The following is a 13,147-nucleotide window of genomic DNA, read 5'->3' on the forward strand; positions in this document are numbered from 1 at the left end:
ACGTCTTTGATTTCTATATGGGGGTACACTTTGTGAAAACCGAAAATGGAACATGTAACAAATTAAGAAAGATTTTGAACGTTAATAGCTCAGCTGCCCCTGGTCCAATTTCAATAATTTTATCACCAATCGATCACCAATATGGCTACGCATCGATAACAATGCTTCCGAATGTTGATTTTCAACAAGAAACTATTGAAAAACTGGTAAATGTACAGTATTGTCCAAAAGCGTCGAATTAACTAAAAAATCCACCGATTACCTACATGCATATGCTGCTTCCCCAGCACAGTCGTCAGAGAGTAGTAAGTAGACGAAACAAGTCGAAGTGGCATTCACCTCCGATCCTCGGGCGCGTGCGAATAGGGAGGATGGAATTGCGTAATATTTGCACACTCATCGCCATATTCAGAACCAAACGCAAATTCTTCAAGATAACCACCATCCGTTGTCTGGCTCGCCGTAGCGGTGTCTGACGTATCTCCGGTTTGATTTGCGAGGTGTGCTTAAGGTGTTCCTGAAAAATGAGATCCGTGATGCTGTCACCTACACTAAACACGCCAAGCGTAAGCGGCCATGGATGTCATCTACGTTTTGAAGTGACAGATACGCACTCTGTTTGGTTTCGGAGGTTAAATCATCACCAACTTTGGAAACAAAACGGCTCTTTTCAGGGCCACCAAGCTTATTACAGTAAAGAGTAGGAATAGAATTCATCTGCCTGTTTGTCCATATTCAGAACCAACGATCACACAAAATGCTCGTGTAATCAAACTGGAAGCAGGGGTACAAATTATTTTGATCCACCTTGATCAACTTTGAATCACCACGACCGGATATTTTCGATGGAAGAAGGAACAATCTAGCATCTAATTCGACGAAGACGGCAGGAAACATTTCAGAATCAACAATAGCAAAAGGCCCATCAGCATTTGTAAACAAACCGTTCCAAAGCCCATTCCTCACAAATCGAAGGCCGCTCACACAAACCAACACCATCATCGTGTAGGTAGAAGTTTCCCCTATCCGATGATGGTGTTGGTTTGTGTGGGTGGCCTTCGCTTTGTGAGTAAAGGGCTTTGGAACGGTTTGTTTACAAATGCTGATGGGCCCTTTTCTATTGTTGATCCAGATTTGTGAAGTCGAGTTATTTACGAAAGAGAGTGTCGATGAAGATAATCGATCAATGGAGATAGGACCTATTGAAAAGTGAAGCGAGATTTATTTTTCGTACTGAGCTCCAATGCTACCGACGCCAGGGAGGCAGCTCCCAGAGATTTTATGCCTTAGAACACTGATCCACTCCTCTCTTTAGTGGGAATGACACTGATGAAGACTGCACATTGTAGTCGAAATACGTATCTGTCATGGATACCAAAATTTATTAAGTGGAATTAAATGGAAGATAACCTTTTGTGCTGTTTTATTTATAAAGTTTAAGGAAATTTTCAAGATTGAACACTCACGAATAACATCTCAAAAGGGTGAACATTGCTCAAATTATGCGATAAGTGAATTTTAACCTACGAGTATCTCGAAAATAACAACTTTAGGCAATTTAAGCACTAAGAGCTTTTTTGTTGTAAATTTAATGTGTTTTAATAGTCAATCTAATACATGGCATACTTTTCTGGGGAATGGTACATTCTGGGGAATGGTTTTCGGGGGAATGGTTTTCTGGGGAATGTTATAGAACCTGTTTTAATAATAACACCATTTCAAAGGTATTCGATAACTGTAGGTAGTATTTTGGAAAATAGTACTTTTTTAAATAAATCATAACTTTTTTATTTATGAATTGCCCAGCAAATACACATTGTCAGTGAGTAGCACTTTAACTAAACTACAATATAAATATAAAAAAAACAACAATCAAAAAAATGCAATTTGAATATTTTTTTTTATAATTTTGATTTTTTTTTGTAAATAATAAAATAATTTTTAGTGTATATTTTTTCTTGAAAGGCAGAATACTTGTCCGCAACTTCAGCGAACCATCTCGATCAAACAAATCGTTCGCGAGATACATGTTTTTTTCTATTGATGCATATCATTTTTCAAGTGTTAGTCGTGTAAAAACTAGGGAACCAAATATGTAAAATTACATGTTGGACAATAATAAACAACTGTGTAAAATCCCTGATAAAAATAACCATAAAAGAGAGCTTAACGACGTGTTTGGGGTATCATCCAAACTATTTGTGGGATAGTTTACCCATCCAGAATACAGTTCGTTTATGGTATTTGTTTATTAGGGATAACAAGTAATTCTAAAACATCGATCCTAAACGATTTGCGAATCTGTGTGGAACTACTCAAGATTGTTCAAAACGAACATAAAGAAACCACAGATGTCCAGATATTGTCAAAACTTGACGAACAACGTAATCCCCTCGTAAAAAATGATTCTCCACAATTAATGCAATAGGATCAACCGGTCCGCACTCGTGTTTATTTCAGTTACTATGGGGACGTAATTTGTGATTAGCCCCGGTCCCTTTCATTTTTTTTGTAGTGATCCAGTGGCAGCACTTGCTTAAACTCTACACTGGACCCCTTTTATTGATAAATTTTGCTTCTATGAGCCTCTATTTTAAATCAACACACAGACGTTCCTAGGCTATGGTGCCCGTTTGGTCACTGTTGTTTTTGTGCTGATCCAAATAGTTTTGATAATATAATTGCGCATTCTTTTTTTTTTAAAGGTTGATTTTTGTCCCAGTCTTGTCTTCTGTCGTCACTTATTTTGTCATTTTGTCTTGTGTATTAACCCCCAACTTGTCTTGTTTATTGTGTCAACTTGTGTCTATTCTCCTACCCCATTTGTTTTTAAACTCGTTCTGTTACTCTGTCATGACTAATTTCATTGATATTTAAAAATAGTAATATCAATTACAGGATAATATGGTTATTTCTCGATTACTTCTTCAAAGGGAAGCACCAGCTCCTGCAAACAATGCATCCGATCGTCGATCCGGCGCAACCGGCAGCTCGCACACGCCTAACAACACCACTAGGTAGAGGAAAATCTCCCTATCTGATGATAGTGCTAGCATGCGTGGGCGAACCATCAGTTACGCCAAACCGACGACCAAACGCACCGCCTACAAAAGCCGATACGCTCCCTTGAAAAAGTTATCGAGATTTCTACTAATTAATGAATTATAGACAATTACCACTCATGATCCTAGGCTCCACTATGATTTTAACTTACCACTTTTAGATTATTTATCAAATACCTCTCCGAGTATATAACGCCCCGATGCCTTGTTGATTTCTGGTCTCATTTGGATTGGTCCTGAATTTGTTTGATATCCTGTTCGAAGTTATTCTTTTCCTTCTCCTTAGTCAATTGAAATCCCCGTGTTTCACGTCATATGATTCGCCATTCATAAAGATAATGGGTTAAAAGGGAGTAATAACATAAATAACATAAAGGTAGATTAGTATTAGTTGTACTTGATACAAACACTAGAAAGAAGCATAGATAACTTAGTAGAAAAATAAAACTAATATATAACTAGTGCAATGGATGAGTGTTAGTTCCGGGATCATTTTAGTGTTAGTAGTTATTTTAGTTTTGATCCGTATTCAGTCCTGCTGGCCCCTCCAGCACTATTTGCAGTAATTGTGATAAGATTATGCGACACTGCTACTATGTTAGATGTATGACTTGTCAATTTTCGCAACGCAATGCCTTTCAATAAATCACTCAATCACTTTGATGTCTGAAAATTTGCTCAAAAGGGTTTTGTTGACACATCATACCTTACCTAAAGCACAACAATCCTAATTCTTATTTCAAACCTATCAACATATTTAACACATCTTTCCTAAAACTTTACTAGTTCGTAAGCGTCTGGTTGAAGATATGACTTTCGCTATTAACATTGCCTGTAATTAACAAATACACTAAATAGGAAGATTTATTATACAACTTCAAAGGCTAGTCGCCTCCCTATCTCTTATGTTAATTAACTTTCTGAATTCTCTAATTGAAGTTTATTTAATAAATAACTGAAATCTCTAATCTACCTACACAATCATAACCCATGCTTTTAAACTTAAATTTAACGTGTTTTAAGTACTTCTGGCTTTGACATATATTAATTATACCTTTGTTCATCCCAGGTGACACCTTCAAGTGACTAAAATGCTTTGAAGTAAGTTTCCAAGCTAATTTTAAATTGTATATTGTATAGGGTAAATGTTCCAATTACGCTCTCACGCTTCCACTATGTCGCACCACAAAAATACATATGGGTATGTCACAATAGAAGCACACTACAGTGGAAATCCCGAGTCATAGTTCAAACACTTATCCCAAATCAAAATGAAGCACATATACCATGTACAAAAATGGTGTTTAACATTGTTTCCTGAATAATACTTCAATGAAAACAACAATGAAAGCTTGTCACGCAAATAGAAGGAGCACCGTTCGGCACTTTCTGAAATATTTAAATAGTATAATTCCCTTGCAAACCCAAATAAATCTATCTGCTTGAAAATAAATAAATTAAGAGTGATTTGCGGCAAAACCCGCCAGTATCACACCCAACGTCAGTGCCTATACGTAAGCGTACTACGACGCGGCTCTCAATCGAAGGAGTAACAAGTGTGATACTATCACTGCTAGACTAGATCTTTGGTTCTCTCATGCAGTGGTTTATCAGAGAGGGGAAGCTTAGTAATCCCCATTCTATCGCGGCATGAGCCAGCAACGCCGGCCATAAACCTACCGTCTCCAACACTCCACTAAAAAGCATGAAATTAAGCCCGCCCACCAGCATCAAGGTGCAAAAACTAGCCAAGGGGAGGGATTAGCCCCGGTCCCTTTCAAATTGTATCATTATTTATGTACGACCTTAAATTTGAAATGACGTTTCACATTCATTTAGTGATGGCCGATTTTCATTCTAATTATCGATTAATCGATTAACGAACCGAAAATTAAGATATTTGTATTCGGTTATATCATGCTGATATAAGCATTAACCTCACCAGAGGATCATCACCCATCGTTTCAAACATATGCTGCACTCTCATTTGTGGAAAAATGGCAGCACAGCGAACAAAAAATAATCGATTAGATGTTAATCGAATAATTCCAGAGTGATTTGAGATTTGGGCGTAATTGCTTTTGTAAACAAACACGTCAATCGCCGATTTCTCGTCAATAAAAACTCAATCTCGTAAACTAACTATACCAAATGATAGAGGAATCCATTCTCTACCTCATAGTGTTGTTAGCTTTCGAAATTGAGATTTTATTCGCGAGAAATCGACGATTGACGTGTTTGTTTACAAATGCAATTACGCCCAAATCTCAAATCACTCCGGAATTTAAAAAATGGGACATCTCTGATTTTGGTGTGATTGTTTTGATAAAAAAGAGCGCAAAATTTCATCTTTACCGAGTACGGTGTTTCGTGAAAACCCATTTATCGGTAAAAAAAATACCCATTTTCAAACCATGTATGCAGCTGTCAAAAAATGGGGAAATTTGGAAATCATAAAATGGGTGAAAAAATACCCATTTAAAGAATCAGTTCACGAATGCATAATGGGTATATTTTTTACCCACTAATGGGTGAAAAAACACTTGGAAATTTTATCGTATCATTCCGTCACCGACCATTGGGAATGCAATCAGTTTCTGCCCGCTTTTATTTTTAGCAAAAATGGACGATCTCTGGAAAAGGTTAGATTCCGAAACATTGGAGAGACTTACGGATAAGTCTATACAGTTTTATCCAATATGATATTATACTTTCTCGTGTAATAATTTTTTTCGTTACACCTGCATTTATTTTCAATGTAAATATTAGAGTCGGTGTATAATGAAGCCAAGTCTACCTATTGAGCTGTCAAACCGGCTACCTATCGTGCAGAGTCAGGGTGGCCAGACCTACCGATTTATCGGTAGTCCTACCGATTTTCGGGGTGCCTACCGATTCACAGACGAAAGGTTCAAACCTACCGATTTTTCACTTTTCCTACCGAGAATCACAGATTTTTAGATTATAATTAGAAAAATTGATTTCGACACGTTTAAAGCAGAAAAACTGAAGGACAGTGTAGTGTTCTGGAGCAGAGTCACCCCCCCCCCCCCCCGCTCACAAAAGTTTCAAGTATCGGGAAAGCCTTCTTAAGTCGACCTACCGATAACTACCGATAAAAGTTTTGAGAAGCTACCGATAATGAAAAAAATAATCTGGCCACTCTGTGCAGAGTAAACAAACATTACGATGCTATGAAAAGTCCACGAAAGGTATTGCAATAAAATATAAAATATAATCGAAGAAATGATCATAAACTCGTAGTGAGCAATAAATTGTCATGGGATACGTTTGGTAATGATCACTTATGAGAATTTCTACTATTTTTGGTTGAGATAATTTGACTAAATCACTGATATAATGATTTACTACAGCCGCTATATTTTTTCTCGCTAGAAGTCATTTGAAGTTGATGTAGAAGTCCTCTGTTGCCAAGTGAAAAGAAAGGGAATCTTTCGAAAACCGTGATGCGAGTTCAACTGTTTTTCTCTTGGCGTGACTCATTATACACCGACTCTAGTAAATATTAGTAAGTTTTTTATACCAGCACGGTGTTTTGTGAAAACCCATTTATGGGTAAAAAAAAATACCCATTTAAAGAATCAGTTCACGATTGCATAATGGGTATATTTTTTACCCACTAATGGGTGAAAAATCACTTGGAAATTTTTTCGTCTCATTCCGTCACCGACCATTGCGACCATGGAAATGCAAACAGTTTCCGTCCGCTTTTTTTTAAGCAAAAATGGACGGATAAGTCTATACAGTGCTATGCAATATGATATTATAATATCTCGTGTAATATTTTTTTCACTACACCTGCATTTATTTTCAATGTAAATATTAGAAAGTTTTTTATATCAACGAGGACAAATAACCCAGCATCAGCATCCTCCATTTTAAGAAATGGGTATTTTTTTTACGCATTTTACGAAAAACACAATTTAAGAATATGGGTAAAAAAACACCCATTTATTGACAGATACCCCATTTACCCATTAATGAGTAAACCATAGTTTACCCATTAAATAAGGAGGGGCACTTTTAGCGGAAATGGGTGTTTTTATACCCATTAATCGGTTTTTGCGAAACACCGTGAGGGGGAAACAAAACCACAAAATTACCTTGCATACGGGGGATATTCATTGGATGAAAGGGACCGTGAAAGAGGACACTAAAATAGAAAGTTTTTCTTCCGACTGTTTCATCTTAGTATTCATCTTTGATAGGATCGCAATTTATTGAGGCTTTTGTCACATTATGCACCATTTATGATTAATTAGAGTAAGTAAATGCGTTTTAGACATTTGGCGAAGTTGCGGACAAGTATTGACGAGTGCACGGATGGATTTGAGTTCACTCACTCGACAAAAAGTGACACAACAGCGGGGCCCTGTTTACTAAAAATGAACACATATATGTTCATTTTTAGTAAACAGGGCCCCGCTGTTGTGTCACTTTTTGTCGAGTGAGTGAACTCAAATCCATCCGTGCACTCGTCAATTCTGATGCCTTTCAAGAAAAAATTTACACTGTAAAAAATTATTTTATTAATTACAAAAAAAAATCAAAATTATAAAAAAATGCTCAAATTGCATTTTTTTTTTAATTTTTTTTTTATATTTATATTGTAGTTTAGATAAAGTGCTACTCACTGACAATGTGTATTTGCTGGGCAATTCATAAACAAAAAAGTTATGATTTATTTTAAAAAAGTACTATTTTCCAAAATACTACCTACGGTTATCGAATATAAATATTTTTATATTGGCAATGTCATAAACTTGCAGTTCGATGTACTAGCTCCTATACAAAATCCACGATATAGAATACATAGAACGTACTATCGTTAGGGTGGTATACTTGACTCTGGATCCCCCAGTACATATCACTTTGGAATTGTATTAAACTTCGCGAAATATTAACAAAATTGGGAAACTTTTTGTAATTATATCCAAGTTATCCCAAGCACAGTTAGTTATCGATTATTAAAGAGATTATCAGCCATAGACTAAAAAAACCCGAATAAAAAATAAGACCAAAAATATTATGTTTCGAACACGAGAAAACTTGTTTTGCCTTATTTTTTTCAGACCCACTTAAAAAATTATCATTACAAAGTGACGGTCATTTCATAAAGTAATTCCTGATTTGAATTTATAATTCATTTTACCACCCCATCGTAGGGGGGGTCCAGCAACATCGAATCAGACAAATCGATGCAAACCGAAATTAAATTATAACATTTTTATAAACTGTTCAACGGTTGCTCGGCCGGTACTAACACTTATCTCAGCGTTCGGCATCAGTTACGCAAAAGTAAAAGTAAACGACTTTCGATTGCATAATGCAAAGCAGTGATTGTGACTCCAATCGCGTCCTGTAAATAAGTGAATATACGTCCATTCGACCTCTTTCTGACCTCTACTACCTATAACAGAAGTCGCGCTACGGCGAGGAATGAGACACTGTTTCTTGCTCATACGTTACTAACCTTTTGGAGGCCATGTAAAAATTGCACTGATAGGAGAGGCACTCTCGGTCAACATCTTTACATGGATTGGTGAGTACCGACCGACGTATGTACATTTTATATCTGCCAAATCATTGTGGCAAACAATTATTATCGAAATAAAACACTTTCCAGAATCGTCTCTGTTCCTGTCTCTTCTTTTCCTTGTATTTTTTTTCTATTTTAATCGGAAGTGCTTATATTGGAATTCCATGCGGTCTCATTTTCAGGCACCACAGTCATTACTATCAAGTCCTTGGACAAACGGAGGAATTTAACACGGTCGGCCACTTACCCAGATTTCGATGCTTGAGTCGATGTAATCGAGTGGATACGCAGCTTGTGAGCGATATCCTTAAGCTCCTGGATAGTTTTCGATTCCGGCTTGTGATAGGTAGGCATTTTGGAAAGTGACGTCTTCTACTTCTTTAACACAGGACACAAAATGAAAAACAAGACTTTCTATTCAAACCGAACCGCTTCCAATTAGAGATCGCCACACGTGTGATTTTCGCGAAGGTTGACTGCAGACTGACTACGGCTTTGTGTTGTTCGTTCGCTTCTTTCGATGACGTTGCCTGTTTGCCGGTACTTTTCAATGCAAGGGAATGCATTTTCTGGAGTCCGTTCACGGTGTATTCTTACTGGAATGACATGCAGTGCTGCCAAGAGAACCGATGTTAATGCATCGGATTGTACCGAAACTTCAACTTTTCATGGTTGAAGACATAAATGTCATATGGTGTAAACATTATGATGTGTCATTTTCTTCTGTTTTCCGATATTGGAAAAGAAAAATTAGAACAGTAATGCAAAAAAGCTGATTTTAAAATTTAGTAATTCTTTCTAAATAGACAATCGTGCTTTGAAAATGGATATCACATCCTTATTCAAAGCTTCAGTGAAAACAGTGCGCCTGAAATCTTCGGGAAATACGTTCCCGATGCCGAATAAATCGAGGATCCTCTCTAAAAAGCCGAACAATGAATTTTCGGAAAAATCCAAGAAGATTCGTTTCCAAATTACCCAGTTGAAAAATCTGCTTGTAGAGAACCGTGCTGCCTACATGCAATTTGCATACCACTTGAAAAACTCCGCACAAATGACAGACGAAGAGCGTGATATTATAGACCGAGAATCAGAAAACATTATCCGGATGTGCACGGAAATGTTGAACGACTTCAAAGCCGACTGCCGGAAAATGAAGCGTAGTAAACAAATGACCGAATTTATGGAACTGGTGTTAGAAGCCTTGTCCGGGTACATGAACGCTGTCCATCACATTGCAAACGAGCAGCGGCAGTTCCGGATACAGCGGGAACTGGAGACATACAAGTTTCTTAAGCTCAACTCGGATAGAAAATCACTTTCCGTTATTCCTCCTAAGTTGCTAAGCGTTCCAGCGAATGGCCTTAAAAAGCATCGCAAAACGGACAACAACCGGTCGTCAACGGTAGACGATGATGAAATGGACGGCTACGCCGACCATTTGGGAGCATCAAAGGCTAAAATGATTTCACAGGACGAAGAGCTAGATAACACAAGTTCTTTCCTGGAGGAAGAAGAGGAACTAAGTCCTGAAGATATACAGGTAATCCTGCCCAATTGTTGCACATTGAGGAACCGCCTTACTTTTATTTGATTTCAGATTTTCGAGTCGGAAAATGTGCAACTTTATAATGAACTGAAAGGCCTATCGGAAGAGGTGGAACAGATAGAGAAGAACGTAGTTGACATTGCTCATCTCCAGGAAATCTTCACGGAAAAGGTATTATGCACTGCGATAGAGTTACTGAAAAATGCCCTCTGAACGAACCAACCTCTATTTCAGATTTCCCTGCAGAAAACTGACATTGAACGAATCGCCAATACTGTGGTGGGTGCTACCGAAAACGTGAAAGATGCCAACGAGCAAATTAAACAAGCAATCCAGCGGAACGCCGGCCTTCGAGTGTGGGTACTCTTTTTCCTTATCGTGATGTCTTTGACCTTGTTGTTTCTCGATTGGTATAACGATTGAAGCTATTGCAACAACAACGACGGCCCCAAGCAGTTGCCTTGTGATATCTCGAGAATAACAACTCTGACTGGTCTGTAACATTATCTATTCCTTGTTAGGGGTCTTGTTTATACTTGTGGGTATCAGGTATTCCGGTGTGTAGGTCGGTTGACATAAGCTGCATTTAAATCCTCCTTTTTGACATCTGCAAAAGCGTAATATGGTTAATCTATATAGTGTTCACGTAGAACCAAAAGAACTCCTTTCGTGTACGTTTCCACACACAAAATTTCTTAAATCTCGTTCGGTACTTTTTTTGCTGGATTTGTTCGGTGAAATATCATTTTTACCGAATGCTTTGTAAACAATATTATATTACCAATTTTCCGCAATCATAACTGCTGAATTTCCGTAATTTGCAGAAATTGACCGAAAACTGTAAATCAAATTTGCTGATTGAAACTGTAAATGGCTGCGATTCCGCAATTCTGTAAAAAAAAAAAATGTAACGAATGTACTGTAAACATAATCTTTTATAAAAAAAACAACAATAAAGTACAGCATTTCCGTAAAACTTACTGATCAGATTTGTAAACTTTGTACTGTCAAACTCAACCTTTGTTGCCTTTTCGATGTTGAGTGTTCTTCGGTTCTGTTGTGAAACTTAAGTACTTTACTTTTTTGCTAGATTCTGTTCAATTACACCGAAAATTTAATTAGTTTTCATTTCTGGGTCAATTTATTCCAGACGCCATGGACGTTAGGCAACTCAATGTCCTCCTCAAAAGTGAATTTTAGTACGGTTTGCTGAGTCCGGCTTCACTACTGATTTTTTTTATGATGTTTGTACGAACGTAATATGGTTGCAAATCGTATCCGAATACAATCCTATCGTATTAAACCAACAACCAGCATCGAGTGCCTGCATTGGAATACATTTTACAAAGGGGCTCTTCTATTTTTATTTAATTTGGTTGGTCACGCCCTAATTAAAAAACTACCATAAACGAACGATAACCCAAATCATTGAACTATTCCACAAATGGTTTGGATGATACCTTGAACACGTCGTTAAGCAAATTACCCATAACATAGGGCGGCTTCATATCAACATTAATCGATGTGGTATCAAAGATGAATACTAATAGTACGTTCAGACTACAGAGTTATAACATGTTATAGCGCTATCTTGATGGTGGTATCTGTGTTGCAATTATTTGACAACCGTTATAACATGTTATAACTCTCCAGTCTGGACAGCGTTGAAGATGAAACCAAAGATGAATTTATTTATTTTAGTGTCCTCTTTCACGGTTCCTTTCATCCAATGAATACCCCCGTATTCAAGGTAATTTTGTGGTTTTGAGATGAAATTTTGCGCTCATTTTGATCAAAACAATCACACCAAAATCAGAGATGTCCCATCTTTTAATTACTCGATTAACAACTAATCGATTTTTTTTTGTTCGCTGTGCTGATCCTCTGGAGATGTTAATGCTTATAACCGACATGATATAACCGATTACAAATATTTTACTTTTCGGTTCGTTAATCGATATTTTTTTATTCAAAAAAAAACTTTACATACTACATCCTTTCCAAATTACAATAAGTTAATCCAATGTTTAAACTCGTTCTTTAATAGAGCTATATTATTCCATCTCTTCTCTCGCAACATTTTAGTAAAATCATGTACTGAACGTTTTTCACTATTTGACAAATTATAGTTTATGCCTTGAGCAACAAGCCATAAAGCTGTTTTACTTTGGTATTGTTTTGATTCGATAGTTCTGTTTAATATTTCTTCAGGATCATTCACTGTAATTTTAAGCTTTTTTACAATTGTTTCCTTTATCCAAAACCAAATTTCTTAATTACTTTTGCAATTTTTTATACGATGTTCTACTGTGTCTACCTTACCGCATAACTTACATAAATTATTATCAGTCCCCCTAACTTTATAAAACAACAACTTAGCTTTTGTGGGAACGATGTCATTGAAAACTAAAAATAAACTTTGCTTCTCATTAGTGGAATAAAGTTTTTTCCTATGTTTGTCCAACGGGCTTCCCATTGTAAATTAGAATATTTTTCAGCAATTTCAGGTTTAATATTTTGTATACTAATTAAATAATTGTAAATTCTATTGCTTGAGACCATATCAGTGAAATTATCGTATGCTATGGCACAGTTTATCCACTCACGTGCATCTCGAGTGAGGCAACGGTTATCTTTTTGAGAAATCAAAAAGTTATCTTTTCCAGAGTTTTGACTTCCAAATAGTATGTTTTTAATGAATAAGGATTTCATTTTGCTTTCAACGTCAATGAGAAATATTCCTCCTTTGTCTACATCGAGATACAATTGAGTTAAGCTAACTTTAAATAGTCCAATACCTTTAAAAATAAAATTTCTGCTAATAGTCTTTAGTTCCGCTACATGAGCATTGTGTGGAAATTTGTGACAAGTACCATAATTTTGAAAAAATCAAATAATTTAAAACCCATGCTTTTTGGAAAATATTTAATAGTCTCCTAAGATGTATTGATATCAAATATTTAATGTTACTAATTA

The 13,147-nt window shown here is 36.5% G+C and overlaps 2 protein-coding genes across 2 annotated transcripts in view; one reads left to right on the forward strand and one right to left on the reverse strand.

Moving 5' to 3' along the window:
- LOC135711960 (transketolase-like protein 2) overlaps positions 1 to 9,125 on the reverse strand; it is a 29,563-nt gene extending 20,438 nt beyond the window's left edge. The window contains exon 1 of the mRNA XM_065234932.1: positions 8,870 to 9,125. Coding sequence (XP_065091004.1) covers positions 8,870 to 8,976 — 107 coding nt within the window. The 5' untranslated portion in view covers positions 8,977 to 9,125. The remainder of the gene's footprint in view (positions 1 to 8,869) is intronic.
- A 169-nt stretch (positions 9,126 to 9,294) lies between these two features.
- On the forward strand, positions 9,295 to 11,805 carry Syx18 (syntaxin 18). The gene is made up of 3 exons (XM_065234934.1): positions 9,295 to 10,165; positions 10,223 to 10,342; positions 10,406 to 11,805. The coding sequence occupies exons 1-3, from the start codon at positions 9,446 to 9,448 to the stop codon at positions 10,592 to 10,594; spliced, it is 1,029 nt and encodes a 342-aa protein (XP_065091006.1). The 5' UTR covers positions 9,295 to 9,445; the 3' UTR covers positions 10,595 to 11,805.
- Positions 11,806 to 13,147: the final 1,342 nt, after the last annotated feature.

Source organism: Ochlerotatus camptorhynchus, unplaced genomic scaffold (assembly GCF_037179485.1).
Source record: "Ochlerotatus camptorhynchus isolate MF236.1 unplaced genomic scaffold, CSIRO-AGI_Acam_v1.1 ptg000447l, whole genome shotgun sequence".
Classification (NCBI taxonomy): domain Eukaryota; kingdom Metazoa; phylum Arthropoda; class Insecta; order Diptera; family Culicidae; genus Ochlerotatus; species Ochlerotatus camptorhynchus.

What these genes read in the sequence shown, in the direction of transcription:
- Syx18 (XM_065234934.1), top strand. Translation starts at nt 9,446, where the DNA reads ATGGATATCACATCCTTATTCAAAGCTTCAGTGAAAACAGTGCGCCTG. An exon ending in TAAGTCCTGAAGATATACAG is followed by an intron (nt 10,166 to 10,222) that starts GTAATCCTGCCC and finishes ATTTGATTTCAG; the next exon opens with ATTTTCGAGTCGGAAAATGT. An exon ending in AGGAAATCTTCACGGAAAAG is followed by an intron (nt 10,343 to 10,405) that starts GTATTATGCACT and finishes CCTCTATTTCAG; the next exon opens with ATTTCCCTGCAGAAAACTGA.